The 16666-nt window shown below is 44.0% G+C and overlaps 1 protein-coding gene across 7 annotated transcripts in view; it reads left to right on the forward strand.

Moving 5' to 3' along the window:
- Clcn1 (chloride voltage-gated channel 1) overlaps positions 1–16666 on the forward strand; it is a 34529-nt gene that overhangs the window by 9242 nt on the left and 8621 nt on the right. For 6 of the 7 annotated variants that reach the window (XR_015449901.1, XM_087207609.1, XM_087207612.1 and 3 more), the window contains 11 exons: positions 1113–1190; positions 1552–1677; positions 2162–2240; positions 7700–7825; positions 8158–8242; positions 8473–8574; positions 8885–8969; positions 9211–9360; positions 14221–14290; positions 14468–14578; positions 16234–16447. Coding sequence is in view for 6 of the 7 variants with exons in the window: in XM_087207609.1 (XP_087063735.1) it covers positions 1113–1190; positions 1552–1677; positions 2162–2240; positions 7700–7825; positions 8158–8242; positions 8473–8574; positions 8885–8969; positions 9211–9360; positions 14221–14290; positions 14468–14578; positions 16234–16447 (1226 nt within the window). In the remaining variant the exon portion in view is untranslated. The remainder of the gene's footprint in view (positions 1–1112; positions 1191–1551; positions 1678–2161; positions 2241–7699; positions 7826–8157; positions 8243–8472; positions 8575–8884; positions 8970–9210; positions 9361–14220; positions 14291–14467; positions 14579–16233; positions 16448–16666) is intronic. The other variant, XM_004860486.4, reaches the window with a different exon arrangement.

Below are 16666 nucleotides of genomic sequence, written 5' to 3' on the forward strand. Positions count from 1 at the left end.
AGGGAGTAGACTCGCTTGGAAGGTCCTCTCCTGGGGTTGAATGACAAACATGTCAGAACAGAGTCTCTCAGCCCAGGCATTGTTGACATTGTGTATGTGTGTGTGGGGGGGGGGTGCTGTCCTGCCCATGTGGAATGTCAGCAGCATCCCTGGGCTCTAACCCGAGATGCCAGCAGTAATTCCCAGTCACAAGCACCAGGAGTCTCCCAACATTGCCATATGTCCCCCTGGGGCCAAAATTCTCCTGTTTGAATGACTGCCTTGGCGATAATGCAAACCAATCCTGTCGTTTTCATTGGAGAAGCGGAGAGCTAGAAACAGCTGTCCTTCACTCAGGGGATGCCTCGGGGCTCTCTCGGTTCATCCCACGTGCGCCCTGCACATTGCAGTGCATGCTCCACACAGCAGCCAGACCCATCTTTAAAAACAGAATGGGTCGGGCTGGGGATTTAGCTCAGTGGTTTCCCTGCCTGCTGTGCAAGCGAAAGGACCCGAGTTCGATCCCCGGTACCAAAGAAAACCCAGAATGGGTCACATCTGTCTTCTGGTTGAGAACTTTGTAACAGCTTCCCATATCACATAAAATAAAATCTGAACTCATGTTGGCCTGGTCTGAACAGCCACCTCTTCTGTCTTCACCCTCCAGCCTCCCAGCCTGCTGCTTTCCCTGTGCTCAGTCCTCAAGGCTTTCTTCCCGTCTCTCAGCCACCCCAAGCTTGTCCCCCTCAGGACCCCTGTGTGGAGCTTTTCCCCTGACACCCTCCTGGCTCACCAGCTCTCTGTACTCAGGCACTGCTTGGTTTTAAGCAGCCAAGGAGGCCTCCCCAGACCACTTTGTTTAAGCATGTGTCCCCATCCCATCCATATCTACCCCGTCTTTCTCTCCTCACCCTCCCTCATTTACTTCCCAGCCCTTGGCATTATCTGAAAAGAGAACACACTGGTTAATCATTATCCTGCCTCTTTGAGATGAAAAGGAGAACTCCTGTCTGACTTCTGTATTTCCAGCAGCTTGTCCAGGGCCTGGAGTTGCAAACACGAGTTTAACAAAGCCACAAAGCCTCCCCTCCAGACTTCTCTCCCTGAACCCTGGGTCTACTCCTCTCTTCCAGGGCCCTTTCGTCCACATTGCCAGCATCTGTGCCGCTATCCTCAGCAAGTTCATGGCCATGTTCTGTGGAGTCTATGAGGTAAGGTTGGAGCCAGGCAAAGCAGCAGGGGCCGGCTGGTAGAAGAAAACTGCTGTGTGTATGTGCACAGGGAGCCAAGCTAGGGAGGGTTGCCTTCTTCAGCTGGCCTTGGTGCTGAAGGGGCACTGCACTAACCCGAGCTCCCATTCTCCACCTCTGATCAGCCAGTGCCTGTCCCCTTCCTGATTGGCCTGGGTCAGGCCCACCTTCATGTTCCCCTGCTAATCCACACGCCCCTTCTGTGTCAGTTCCCCTCCCCTTCCTCCTGTGCTGCCCTTGTCCCTTTTCAGTTCCCCAGCATGTCTCCCTGCCTGCCCCACCCTGCCACCCCCTTGTCTGTCTGGCGTGCTTCTTGTTGCAGACCCTGCCTAGGCAGCTTGACCTCCTGGTGCCGGCCTGTGCGGTGGGTGTGGGATGCTGCTTTGCAGCCCCTATTGGAGACAAGTTTCACTTCCTCCTATCTGGGTTGCCTGAGCCATACTTGGAGGTGGGTGCGGGCTGCCATAGCTTTGGGGTGGGCAAAGTGGTGTTCACTGATGGGTGGGTATCCAGGAAGTGACTATGGATCACAGCCCCCATTCCCCATTTTTCCACCAAAGGGCTATGTGTCCTTTTGAGATCAGCTGCTGTTTCCTGCTCCCTTTATTGATACTTTTCTGTCTGGAGTCCTCATCTGTCTCTTCTGCTACTGCCCTTCTCACTCCAAATGGCCCCATCTCCAGCCCATCGTAGGTGTGACATCTATCTGCCTTACTTTTATTTCATTTTCTATTAGCCTTGAGCTGAAAGGTCACTTCCTGTTTGCGAAACTCACTGAGTGTCTCCTGGTCTGGGAGTCACAAGGGCAATGAGATCACGGTGATTCCCTGTGACATAGGCCTCTAACTTCGCCTTGTTCCCCATCCCTGCTTGTTCTCCCTTTCTGCCCCTGCCCTTTTCCTCCCGTCTGTCTGTCTGTCTCTCCCTAGTAGCAGCCGTACTATTACACTGACATGCTGACAGTGGGCTGTGCCGTGGGAGTTGGCTGCTGCTTTGGAACACCTCTTGGAGGCAAGTGCCCCTCCCACATCAGCCCACTTGCCTGGTTTCGCCCACCAAATGGCTTTGGTCCCCCTCACCAAGTGCTAGACTTAGCCATTTTCTTTTTACAACAAGAACAGCTAAGTTCTAGTGAGCTCTTACTCTATGGCTGGGAGTGTTCTAAGCAGTTGGCATTGACCCCTGCTGAAAGCTGTATGAGTGAGGTATTAGAGAAGACAGAACTGAATTGCAGAGAAAGCAAATGTCCTGAGTGAGGTCATTCTGTTGCAGATCCAGGAATTAGAACCAATGCAGTCTTCATGGTTCCCCTACTTATATTACAACCTGTTTGTATTATGGGTTACTTTGGCCCCCATGTGGTATATTTTATAGCCAGAGACTTTATGTATTTCTTTCTCTGAGAAAACAAGTTATTATTTTGTTCTGTATGTTTTTTTATTACTGCAATTTTTGTTAGCACACATTTGCAGTATGTAATGATTACATTCATCATGGAGGGTTGGTACCTGTACATAACACACCTGAATTCTGTTTTCGTTCCCTTTACCACCTCATTTTCCTCCCTCCCTCCATCTCTTGGTTCCCTTCCTTTCTACAAAAGATCTAACTCCCTGATAGAACATGGGTGTTTCAGTGCACCTTCCTTAAATTTCCTGTGAGATTTAAAGAGAGAGTCCTTGCAGGAGTTCTAAAGGATGATAGTTCCTTGATAACAATTTAAAGCCAAGTTTAGCTCTTTCTACCCATACAAGGGAAATGGTGGTCTTTCAGATTATTTTTCTTATCACAAATGACTAACAACTGGACTTGGTCAGAGAAGGCTGCTCTATTTATTCACCAAAATCAATTGTGGCTAGAATAAAAGGATAGGGATTATCTGGAACATTCACTGGATTGATTGGTGACTAAAAAAAAAGTTACCAAGTTGATAATTGAAGGAACAAAACTGGAGGAAGGTCACATGCTTTTTAAATGACCACTTGCTAGAGTTATGAAATTGTAATCAGTCTTTTTATAGAGGCATCTCCCAGGTGGCTAAAATGCCTCAGCTCCTGAATGACGTGTGGGTAAGAATTCAAAGTTAATGAAAATGCATTGTGCCATCTTGTGCTAACACCGTGCCGAGGCAGCCGGAGACCCAGTGAGCACACAAGCTGCCAGCATCTAGGCGGCAGAGATCTATGATCAGCTGTACTCATTAGTTCCAGTCAGTGAGGGCAGTGTGTTTGAATTTCTACATATGTTAAAGATCACGCTTGCACTTATATCCACACTCACCTATATTTACTCTTTAGCCTTCCAAATCCAGAAAACCTAAAGAATATTTTTAGACGGGAAGAATTTTATTGTTGTTTTGTGTTCTGTTGTACTAGCCAGATTGTTTTAAAGTGAAGATAATCTGCATTATCTTCCTAAATTGGAATTTCTGAGATACATGAGAAAGGTTCTTTTTGGTCCCGTGTAGAGTATGGGAAAGGTAGAGTCCTACAAAAAATTACAGAAAGAACATTGCCCTCATACAAGAAACTGTTGAGCACTTGGAAGTTAAGGGGTCTGCTCAGGCTGTCTGTTTTAAGAGGCAAATGAGCCAGGAATTTAGCTCAGTGGCACTGCGCCTGCAAGTGCAAGGTCCTGAGCTCGATCCCCAGTACCAAAAAAAAAAAAAAAAAAGAGGCAAATGATTCATATACCTGCAGGTGGAATTATCTGATTTATTTTATAATGAATATAGAATAATTCTGAAAGAAAAAAATTAGCATTAAGATCATTTATTGACAGTGTAAGCAACTCAATTCCTTTCATAGATGAAAGAAACATGTTTCAACATTCTACTGACATGACAAATATTTACTGCTACTGTGGGCTAAGCACTGGCTCCATCCTGTGCTTGCAGGGTGCTCACAGTTAAATGGGGAGACAGGCACACACATCATCACAGCCCAGATGAGCGGCCTGATGGCAGCCTGGGCAGAGTGCAGCGGGAACCTTCTTCTGGGCTGCCTGGGAAAGCCCATGAGGCTTTGCAAAAGAGGTAGTGTTTGATACGAGGCTTAATTAATAAGAACTTACAAGGAAGGCAGTGAGGCAGGGCATTCAGGACAGAAGAAACAACACCCTGAGATCTGGGGTATTATCTTTACAATAGGTACTACAAGAGGAAATGGGAAGGGTATAGGAATGAGTCTGGACAGGTAAATGGGGCTGAATCAGGAATGCAGGTCTTATTCTTTAGGATAGGATTTCCCCAAGTAAGATTTACACAACATGGTATTATAGGTGTAATGTGTAAAAATGGTTTCAATATCTAATCAGTTGGAAAATGCTTGGTTAAACAAATAGTTTTAAAAAAAAAACTGGAAAAGTTACCAAAATGTCTGATACACTAGCATAATTATGAGTAGCCAAAATGTAACTGTAAGCTGCATTTCCCACAAGGCCCCTTCTGCAGGGACTATCTCATGGGACGTGTAGTATCTCAGGGACCTGAGTTTGGGAAATGCTATTGTGAGCAAAGTAAAACCACAGAAAGTTTTTGAACAAGGAAGTGATACCACCAGTGCTGCCTGTCCATCCAATCCCTTTGGCACATGTGCACAGGACAGAACTGGCCTATGGATTAACAGGATTAATCTAAGATTAGCAAGAAGGCTATTGTCATAGCTTTTTTTTTTTGGTATGGGGAGGGGATTGAACTCAGGTCCTTGTGCTTGCACAGCAGGCGGCCAAACCACTGAGCTAAATCTCCGGCCCCTATTGTCATAGTCTTGATTCTGGATAATGGGAGGCTGAGCCAGGCAGAGGCAGGAGAGATTGACGACAGGACAATAAATTTAAGCAATAGAAAGTAAAATCCATGTGACCTGCTGGTTGGTTGTATGCAAAGATAGGAGGGATAAGAGAGAAAGAGAGATCTAGGCTCACACCCAAGCTTCCACCAGCAAAGGCAGCTGGATGGATAGTGGTTTTGGTAACCAGGGTGGAGGATAGGGGAATGGAAACAGGACTGGGGGAATTGATAAATTTTACTTTGAGTGCTACAAATTTGAAGTTCTGGTGGCAGATCCAAGGGTTACTGAGTAGGCAGCTGAGTCTGAAACCCAGGAACTGGGCTGAAGACATACATTTGCTGACCAGTAGCATATAGGTGTAGCTGACACCATGAGCATAAGGGAAATTGAAAGAGAAAAGGTGCCTGTGAGCAACGAGTATGGAAGACCAATGACACTGCCCTGGGTTGGACAGAGAGACACAGAAGACAGCAGAGAAAACAGAGAAGGAAGCTGGAACAGGAGAAGAGCAGTATTCCAGACTGAAGAGATGAGAGTTCCCAAAAGCTGTTTGTGTTTTCAAAGCTTTGTTTCCTTTTAACAGCACATTTTCTGTTTGGCTGAGGCTAATATTAAAATTAGCTCTCTTTCCTGAGCATACAGTGACAGACTGTGAGGGAAAGTGTCCCAGATCCACTTCGTGGGAAAGAAAACCTAGCTCAGGATTTCAAAAAAAATTGTAAAATATTCGTAAGTTGGATAGTTTTACCCAGGAAATAAAAGCTGACTTTACTTTTGTTACGGGCAAAAAAAGGAGAAAGGCACACTCCACCCACTGGGTCAAAGCCTCCTTTTAGGCAGCAAGGCAGGCTGCCTTCCTAGTGGGATTTGACGAGCAGGACAGAACGAGTGGCTGGGACACCACTGCCCCAGGGCCCCCTGCCTAGCTCTATTTTTGACATTCCACTCATTCTGTTCTCATCTGTCCTTTCTCTTTACCTAGTTGTTTCCTGTCTTCTGCTCATCCCTGGCACAGGCTTTCAGCACTGACCATGCGCCAGGCGTAAACTATGTGTTGGTTTCTAGGAATTTACAGTCTTAGTGGGAGACTCAAAAATGTGCACAAATAACTAGATCTGAAAGTGGCGAGTGATCTAATAATCCAGAAACCCGAGAGAGTGAAATAAATGATGGATGGTTTCTACCTGAACAGGAAGACTGGAGATGGCTCCCCAAAGAGAGTGACATCAGGGCTGACCACTGGAAACTCTGCCAACACAGCTCTGGGAGGGGGTACCCACCGGGCCACTGTCCACCTGGTGCTCAGACTCAATGACAGTTGATGGTCCCCTGTAGGAGATATGGTAGGGAGAAGTCTTAAGGAATTTTAGAGATGTGACTCGTGAATGGAAATTAGGGAGAAGAAGATTCCCAGCAAGTGAGATACTGCCTTAAGGAGGAGGCAGTGGGCGGATCGTGGGCAACCCAACAGCTGTTTGCCTTGGAGACAAAGAAGGAGGCAAAACTTGCTGTGTTAGTCAGGCTTATCTCCAGTCATCTCATTAGGCACTGCATTTCCCTGGTTTTCCCTCCTTATTTTCTATGAAACTTAGGCAGGTTTTAGGTAATTTTGTTATCAACTTTTACTTTGCACTGAATCAAAATCCAACCCCTTTATTCTTAGTATTGGGGTGGGAGTTGGGACAGGGTCTCCCTATGTAGTTGAGGCTGCCCTTGAACTCACTATGTAGTTGAAGCTGGCCTTGAACTTGAAATGGTCCTCCTGCCTCAGCCTCCCAAGTGGTGGGATAACAGGTGTGCCTGGGCCACCATGCCTGGCTGCGTTCTTGTTGTGTTTAAAGATACATATACATATATTTTGTTTGTTTGTTTTTTGTGAGTTTTTTGGCATCTCTTGAACACTGTTTGTTAGGACTTCGTCAGCACTCCTGTCTTTGTTCCCACCACACTTTGCTTTTGTCTGTTCCTCCTCATTTTCTCTCAGAAACAGTGCTAGTGAGGACTTCTAGTTGGCTTTCCTTTCACCTCACTCACCCTTCTTAAATATAATGGCTTTTGTCTTCTTCTAGCCTTGGTTTCCCCCTTTCCTTTAGTTCCTTTAAGTCTGGTTTTCTGTATTTTTTTAATTTGGATGACTCCTCTGCTTTCATGTCATGGAATATTGAGTATTGTCCTCTCTTTCTTATTTCTCATGAAGTCCCCCCCATGAGGGTAGCCAGGTTGGAGGGGGCTGTCAAGAGAACCAGCAAATTCTGAGCTCTTCATGGTGACTCTGTTGAGCACCTGCTCTGGAAGCGTCCTCTCTTTTCACTTTTCTGCAGAATTTTTCCACTTCCTTTAAAACTCCATGGACACCCGATAGTTGTGAACCCCAGTCAACCATATGTATTAAGGGGTGTTGAGGGTATGGCCACTGGAACCTTATGTTTTGGGTTTGGGGGTTGAAGGCCCATCCGTTTCTCATCTTCTCTGTATCTTACTGAACCACATCCCTGGTCTGACTTAAAAAAAAAAAGATAAAATTCAGTCTGAGTAGTATGTGGCTTACGGCATGGAAGACCAAGAGATCATACTTTCCACTACTGCTTCCCCCAGACCGGAGCTGTAGCAAAAGCCCCTCGGGTCCATGTGATGGGGTGGAGGGTGAGTGTTCCTGACCCAGCTTCCCTGTCCCCATAGGTGTGCTCTTCAGCATTGAGGTCACCTCTACCTACTTTGCCGTGCGGAACTACTGGCGAGGATTCTTTGCAGCCACGTTCAGTGCTTTTGTGTTCCGAGTGCTGGCGGTGTGGAACAAGGATGCTGGTAACAGGGAGGGCCAAAGGAGGTGTGACTTGGGAATGCTGGTGAAGAAGGGGTGAGGAAGAAAGCTCTGGGGGGCATATCAGAAGAGAAATGGAGGGCAGGACTTGGGAAGTGGGACCAAGCCCAAGGGCATAGGACAAGGATCTAGGTCAAGGAGCATGTGTGTGTGTGTTGGGGGGCAGGGGTCTGTGAATAGAAAAAAGGAAATTAAAGAGAAGAGAAAGTGGGACTAGAGGAAGGAAAGAAGGGACCCTTGAAACTGATGACCTCTTTTCCCTATCCGTGGCTTCCTGTGACTCTCCTCCCGACATTCTTGCCTTTTCCTCCTGTAGTCACCATCACGGCTCTGTTCCGAACCAATTTCCGAATGGACTTCCCCTTTGACCTACAGGAACTCCCAGCCTTTGCTGTCATTGGGTCAGTGGGGCCACCTGCTGTGGGTGTGGTGAGCAGGGAGTGGGTGAGGCTGTGGGTTGGAAGGGACCCAAGCTGGGCAGAAGGTGAGGGGGCACAGGTAAGGTGTAAATCACTAGGGGAGTGGTGTAGAAAGGAAAGGTGAGGGCTGGTGCGTTTCCCTGCAGTCACTGGGTCTGAGGGATGTGCGTTTCATGTCTGTAAGTTTGCAACCCTGTAACTTACACCCTCAGAATTTGCTGTGGGTTCCTGGGAGCTGTATTTGTGTACCTGCATCGCCAAGTCATGCTCGGTGTCCGAAAGCACAAGGCCCTCAGCCAGTTTCTTGCTAAGCAGTGAGTCACTGCCCTTCCCTTGCCCTACCTACTTGCTTTCTGGTTTCTTGTAGAGTTCCTCCCTTTTTAATCTTTGTGAAAGATATTCGATGCCTTTAGGTGATATGCATTAAAACAGTAGGGAGCTCTGTGGGTAGGGGGCAAGGTGCATTGGCTTCCCTATAAAGATTAGATTATATTTTTTGGCAAAGAGAATGTTCTTTGTTGAAAGAATTGTGCCTCTGGTTGACTACAGGAAACTTCAGCTTGCCAGAGTTCAGCGCTGGGGTTGGCTAAGCTGGGGAGAAGGTTAACTCTGTTTCTTTTTCAGCCGCCTGCTGTATCCTGGAATTGTTACCTTTGTCATCGCCTCGTTCACCTTTCCGCCAGGAATGGGCCAGTTCATGGCTGGAGAGGTCAGCTCAAGGGGAACCTGAGAGTGGCTTCAGGTCATTGCACCTGACCAGGTTCCTAAGCCAGGAAGGAAGAGGACATTTAAGGCTTTCAGCTTCTGTGGCTTTGTCCCAGGATCAACTCCCTCCCTGAGCAAAGGGCAAAAGGGACCCTTGAATAATGAGGTTGGAGAATGAGTTCTCTAAAAAAGGAAATGCACTAGATCCCTGGAGAACCTACACCTTCTGCTTCTTCCCCGCACAGCTGATGCCCCGTGAAGCCATCAGCACCCTGTTTGACAACAATACATGGGTAAAGCACGAGGGCGACCCCCAAATCCTGGGCCAGTCGGCTGTATGGATCCACCCCCGAGTCAACGTTGTCATCATCATCCTTCTCTTCTTCATCATGAAGGTACCACACCCCACTGCAGTTCCCCAAACCTCTGTTTTCAATCTAGCATGATACCCCAGGATTTGCATGAGGTAGGAGGGGAAGAACTTATCTGGTCTTTATCCATCCTAAAAAGAAGTCACTAGGATGCCATGGCATAAATAAGTTGCCCATCTCTAGATGAGAACCATATCTGGGGTAGTTGCTCCATTCATATCAACTTAGTGATGTTGGCATAATTATAATACCCCTTCTAATGGTTCTACTTGTTCTCTTATTAAAGCATCACAACAGTCAAGTAAACGAGGCAAGGCAGAGTTTAGCAATATAGATAAGTGTGTCAAAACTTCACATGAATTAGCCAAGTTCCCCCCACATGTTGGGTAATTAGGTGCTTCATTATCCATGTACTTGATTCATTTTCAGGTGATTTGCACACACATCCCCCCCACCCCCCATTCTGTGAGTAATCTCTTTTCTGGGATTTTAAAAGAGATGAGAATATTTAAATCAATTTTTTAATGACTCTAAATAATTTTTATAAATGTCATCTCATTAGTCTCTATTTAGGTAGTGAGGCTATGAGAATTTTTCCATGCTCAGACTATTTTTTCCTAACTTCAATTAGGAAACAAAAGCTGACCTTTTTTTTACACCTGTTCTTTTTCTAGCCTTCTCAATTACTGCCTCATACAAAGACATTTTTTATTTCCCTCCTCGGTTGTGACATCTGTCACAGCTGCTGATTGCCTTTTTTGTTCTTTTTTGATGATTTCCCTTTTCCTAATAGTATGGCTTGCCTAAATAATCCAACATGTTCCTCTGTGTATTATGTTTCTCATACATGCCTGTCCACACTGAACTTTCACACTTTTGAATGCCTTGCTGTTAACTTATTTGTTATACCTTTTATGAATCTGCATTTTTTTCAGTATATGAGTCACTAAATTAGATTATTATTTCAAAATCCAATGGATTAATTTGTTCAATAAATATTATTAAGCACGTGTGTGCCAAGTACATAATACTTGATCATTGATCTTTGACTAATCTTATGCTTGCAGCTGAAAAAATTATTTTAAAACCAGACATAATGACTCACACCTGTGATCCTACTACTATGGAAGGTTCAGGCAGGAGAATCCAAAGTTTGAGCCCAACCTGGACAATTTAGTAACTTAGCAAGACCCTGTCTCAGAATTATAAAGGGCTGGGATGTAGGTCAGTGTCAAGGTCCTGGGTTCAATCCACAGTATCATAAAAAGATTTCTTGCTACTCATTTCACATACTCTTCAATGATTATATAATAGATTAGAGATACCAGATGTTTCACATACCAGGTTTCAACTCTGTGACTTATACTCTCAGGGTTTGTGTGACTTTCTTGAAGCTGTATTTGTGTATATTCTTCCCTGGGCCACTCAAAGTGGGTTAATTGGATCTATAGCTTCCATATTTTGGGACATTTACTTCAATAATTTATTCCTTATTTATTTCTACCCTCAAAATATTTAACATTTTTTCATAAAGAAGTTCTCAGTGTCTTTTAGGAATTTGATTTGTGAACTTTCATTGTGGAGTTCTCACCTCCAATTTATAAATCCTAGCTTCCATACTGGTCATTCACTCTACAAACCCATTGTTAAAATGTCAAGATTTTCTAAAGTTTTGTAGAAATAAATACTGTATATTTTCCCCCTCACCTCATTCCATCGTCCCAGATTTCTAGTTATGTATCTGCATTCCACTTCATAGATTAAGGCTTATTTTGAGAGCCCTACTTGGATGATATAGAAGGATTCAACTGTATATTTCTATGATTAATTTCTAACTGAAAAACCATACTTCCTGGGCTATATTGCAGGCTGAGCAGTTTGCAGTAGGTCTGTAATATTCTATAATATTTATATCCATAAAAGCATTCATTGCTACAAATACATATCACTACTTATTACTGTTTCCTAGCATTTTCACTACCTAACCATTGAATTCACAATCATACCCTTATTTTTCCCAAAATAGAACACAGAGCCAAATTAAAATATAAAAGTGAATGTATTAGTCTGTTCTTTGTTACAATGATGAAGTACCCGAGGCAGGCTACTTTATAAGAAACAGGTTGATTTTGGCTTACAGTTTAGGACCTCCAACGTTCGGGAGCCACATTTAGCAATGGCGCTCTTGCCACTGCTCAGGCAGAGCAGAGCATTACATCTGTGTCAGGAGACACAGCACACACGTTTGTCTACATATGTCCTCTTCTGTTCTCTCTCCTTCTTCTTGTGAAGCCACCAGGAAAGTCTGTCACAAAGACTCCACTCTAACAACCTAATCTAATCCTAACTGGTTTCCAAAAGCTCCATCTCTGAACCCTACGGTCGGGTTAAGTTTTCACCCTTTTTCTACCTCACAATGGGGATTAAATTTCAAAACATGAAGCCTCAGGGAAACATTCACAGCATATCCAAACCATTGCAGGGTCTAAAACTATTTTCCACAACCAGATTTAAAATTCAGTCCCTGAAGTTTTCTGGCAGTCAGTGTAGGCTGGTGAGATTCTCACTTCAGCTCTTTCATAATATTGATGAAGGGAACTTCTGTCTTCCTTTATCTCAAGACATGGCAATCGTTGTGTTATAAGTCAAGCTATTTATAATGAATACAAATATAATTTCAGCCTCTCCATTTCCCCTTTAATAAGTCTAATGTTCAACCAAGTATCATTAATTTTCAGCACAGCCTGATGTTCTGTAGAATTCTTTCCACTGATCTTCCCATCACTCCTCTTGTGAGGGGTCTAAGTCTATATTTAGAATCTATGATAGTTGGTCTCTAGTTTCCCATTTTTCCACCAGAATTGGGTGTTTAGGAGTTGTTTTCCACATCACTTCTGGGTCTGTTCTTTCATGTGCCATTAGCTAGAAGAGTTCACTTATCTCATGTGCCATTCTTTGTGCTATAGGAGTGGATGACTTCAATGCTCTCTAATCTGCACTCTGTTCACACACGTATCTTGGAGGATAATCTAGCTCTTCCTCTGAAATCAGACCCATTAGTCACCTATATTCTGTAGTACTGGAGTTTCAGATTAACCCTAGCCTATAAAATCTCTTATGGTTTTTATGCACTTACCACAAAGAGTTGGTGTCTGATCGTTCAAGGAGTCTCAAACTGTTAAATGTCACAATCACTTAAGAAGCTTAACCTACAAGTGCTTAGAATCATGCCTCCAGATAGCCTGATGCCGTGGCCTTCTGAGAGGTCTGGTTGTCTTCATTTCAAACACGTTCCCCGGGATGAGCATCACTGTTGGGTATTTTAGTAAATATTAGCTCTGAGGAGCTTTTTTGCTCTATAGGAATGCTATTTGACCAATCTATGATCCATCTTCCTTCTCTCCCTCCTTCCTTCCTGTATCATACCAACATTTACTGAGCACTGTGCCAGTGCAGAAAAAGCAGAAATCACAAGGTACGTTCTCTTCCTTGAAATCTCAGTCTACATTCTCATCTTGGACATTTAATTTTGCATTCTTAATTCTTTGACATAGTCATATTCTGACATGGAGAAGTATGATTTGCCTCATTTGAGTACTTCTGGGATGATGCTTTCTGAAAATCTTCATTACTACCTCATGAGTTCAGCCTTGGCTGAGGAGAATTAGAAAATTAAAAAATTTATTTCCCATTAGTTTACAGAGCAACTGGAGCAATTTCAAAATTGTAAATATTTTAATCTTGTCAGTTTGTTTGAGCTTCAATTATCATCTTGTACTTAATTAGTTTGAGATCCTTTTCTAATGTTGATTTGTTTTAGAAGTATATATGTATGTAAAACTATTGCTTAGTTTATTTGTTATGTATCATACTTTTACTTCTTTGGCAAATATTTCAAAACTTCAACCACTATTGCTTTTCCATTGTGTTTCTCAATTCTTTTGCATTCTTTGCCTGAGAACATACACCCTGCATTTGCTACAACTCAGTTTGTATTAAGATACTGCCTGATGAAATTGGCCTTGGAGATATTTTCTATCATATTATCTGACTAATCTGGCTCTCACTTGGCCCTCTCACTACATCAAGAACAGATTTGGGTGTAGGGAGGCTGCTGGGGATGGAACCCAGGGCCTAGCACATGCCAGGCAGGTGCTCTACCACTGAGTTACACTCCTCGTTCCAGATCTAATTTTTGATCTTCATTTAAGGTGGTTTGATGTGATAGCAAATGGCACAGGCACAACACTCTTCCCACAAGCTTCTTCTATGAGGTTTGCCACACTGGTGGACTTTATAAAGTCACACAGTAAGTCACTAAGACTTCAGTGTCTGCCACTTAGACCTGGGGGTTCGTTTTCAAAAACATTGCCTAACCAAGGAGAGGACTCCTCCAGCTTCAAGAGTTTCAGGCTACTCTCCAGGAGGAAACTTTCTGGATTAAGTAAGTACAGTAATCTGGAATCTTCTTGGGGCAGTGAAAGAGAGATCTTTTGGGGCTCTATTCCTTTCTCTAGAGTGTGCCAAAAAGAAAACACAGTCACTCAAAGTGGGAAGGATTTGTGTTATATTTTCTTATCCAGTTGTCTTTGATGATCTCTCAGCCTGAGAGTGCCAAGGTTTTTGGTTCTGAAAAAAAGGAGACAGACAGGACGGGTTCCAGAAGGATTAGCCATCCCAGTATTTCTCTTTGGTACCAGAGATCAAACTCGGGACCTTGTGCTTTAGAGGCAGGCGCTAGAACCACTGAGCTAAATCCCTGGCCCTTTCCCAGTATTTCTGTGGTGTCGCCTAAAGTGGGAAGGAGGAGACAGCAAGAAGGGAGTCCACTGGTGTATTTTGGGCGAGTAAGGAGGATATTCTAATGTTTCTTTTCTACCCTAGTTTTGGATGTCTATCGTAGCTACCACTATGCCCATTCCCTGTGGAGGCTTCATGCCTGTGTTTGTATTAGGTAAGTTCTGGTGGTGTCTTACTAGTAGCTGCAATCTAGGGTACTGGGGAAGCAAGGAGATACCTGGGATGCTGGGAATTTGCATTTGGTCTTATCAATTAACAGAGATTATCTTGGAAGCAGAGAATGAGAAACTTGGACTTTACAGGATTTTTCTTTCTTTTATATTCCCTCTAGGAGCTGCATTTGGAAGGTTGGTGGGAGAAATCATGGCCATGCTATTCCCGGAGGGTATCTTATTTGATGACATTATCTACAAAATTCTGCCTGGGGGCTACGCAGTAATTGGTGAGCCACATTCCCACCCTCCAGTAACCAAACTTTGAGAATCCCAAATTCCCACAATGAAAGTCTCTTAATACATCTTAAATCCAGAATACACAGTGTGGTTTTGATTTAATGCTGTTGAACTCACCTTTTATTCAAATATTCAACCCTTTGCTCTGGCTCTCATGATCTCTTATTGAACTTCTTTGAACCTTGGTTTCCTCATGTGGAAAAGGGATAATGGGGCTCTCACATGAGGAAATAAGGATGAAAACACGTTGGACTATGTCTGGATGTCTAGTAAGGATTTTCTTTTCCTGCTAAGAATCATGGAACCAACAAGGCAGGTGATTGCTCAGGTGCACTCACCCTGAGATGCACTGACATTGATAGAGACTAAACACAAGCGTTAGGAGCTGAGGAACATGAACTGTGGGCTTTCTCTGCCAATTGTTGCCTGACTGACCATGGAGCAAGTCAGCTGCTTTTCTGAGCCTTAGTTTCTTCATTCTTACATGACTCCTGAAATGGAGTTATTCTAAAAGTGACCATTATAATCCTCAGAATTACTATGCCTCCTCCCTGTTTCCCATCTTTGCCAAAATCCCATAAGGTCTAAGGTCACACCCTCCCATGGATGAGAACCAGTAAACCAGCTGTATGGCTCAGATGGCACCTACTCCTCACCATGTTTTCTTTGTAAAACCCGCTGTTAGCAGTTAGCATCTACTCTTATTCCCCCACTTCATACCTCTTGGCTGTCCATCTGCATCTTCCCTGATCTGCATGTCCCTGTACACAGGTCCTGTGATGGTGCTTGTTCTGAGGTATTTTGTGTGCACCATTCAGTAGTGTTACTCCTCTCAATATTTTCCTTTTGTAACTTTTTCTTGTTACATTTTCACATATGCCTACTCCAATATTTTTCCCACAGGATATCTACCTCATATTTGGGCTGATGAGAAAATAACTCAGGGTCTGGGGGTTTAGCTCAGTGGTTCTGCCACCTGCCTCACAAGTGCAAGGTCCTGAGTTCGATCCCTGGTACCCCCCCCCCAAAAAAGAGCATGTACGGAGAAAATAACTGAAAAACAAACAAGACAGATTCTATCTTCAGTGAGCTTATAGGATCATAAACTGTTAGATCTGCAAGGGCTATAGAATTCATTTAATGACCTCTTTACTCTACAGATGACAGCAGAGATTCCAGAGCAATTAAATTCTATTTATACTGTTAAAATACAGACTCAAGATCTGATGCAGGTCTCATTGCTCCAAGTCCACAGCACAGTTCTTGGGTTTTTACTCTATTCATTCATTTACTGTTGGCATAAACACCGAAGGCACAAGGTAAAATGCCATAGTGGTGTTTTAAAAAGTTCAGTTAAATATGATACAAACTTTCAAAAACAAAGAATGGGTAAGACATTGCTATCTTCATATTACAAAAGGGCATTTTGGCTTATGCAAACATTTTGTGATTTACTGAATGTTATAGAATGTAATCAAAAGCATAATTTTCTAGCAGGTCACAAGCTAGCTCCTAGTCTTGATAGAAGTATTGTCCCTGACCAAGGTCCTGCCTCCCATTCTACATCCTTCCCACCACTTCCCCAGGTACCCTTCATGCCAGGAATGCAGCCATAACCTCTTGATATATTCCTGTGTCATTCTAGGAGCAGCGGCCCTGACAGGTGCCGTGTCCCACACAGTCTCCACAGCTGTGATTTGCTTCGAATTAACGGGTCAGATTGCTCACATCCTACCCATGATGGTGGCTGTTATCTTGGCCAACATGGTGGCTCAGAGCCTGCAGCCTTCCCTCTATGACAGCATCATCCAGGTCAAGAAGCTGCCCTACTTGCCTGACCTCGGTTGGAAGCAGCTCAGGTCAGGGCCATTAGCTGGAATTAGCTCAGAGTTGCTGGGGGATGGGAGGTTCTGAGGCTGAGAGGAGGTCAGGGCCAATGTTGGGAAGAACTGGTTTTCATTAGTTTCTTGTTTCCGTGCGCATAAATACTGTGGGTGACTGATGCATGTCTAACCTCATGGGAGGAATAGAAGAGACAGCAAAGGCACAGGCATATGGTGGGACTAACCCACTGTGCT

Source organism: Heterocephalus glaber, unplaced genomic scaffold, assembly GCF_053883595.1.
Source record: "Heterocephalus glaber isolate CG9 unplaced genomic scaffold, H.glaber_assembly_v1.0 deba00000818, whole genome shotgun sequence".
NCBI classification, from domain to species: Eukaryota; Metazoa; Chordata; class Mammalia; order Rodentia; family Bathyergidae; genus Heterocephalus; species Heterocephalus glaber.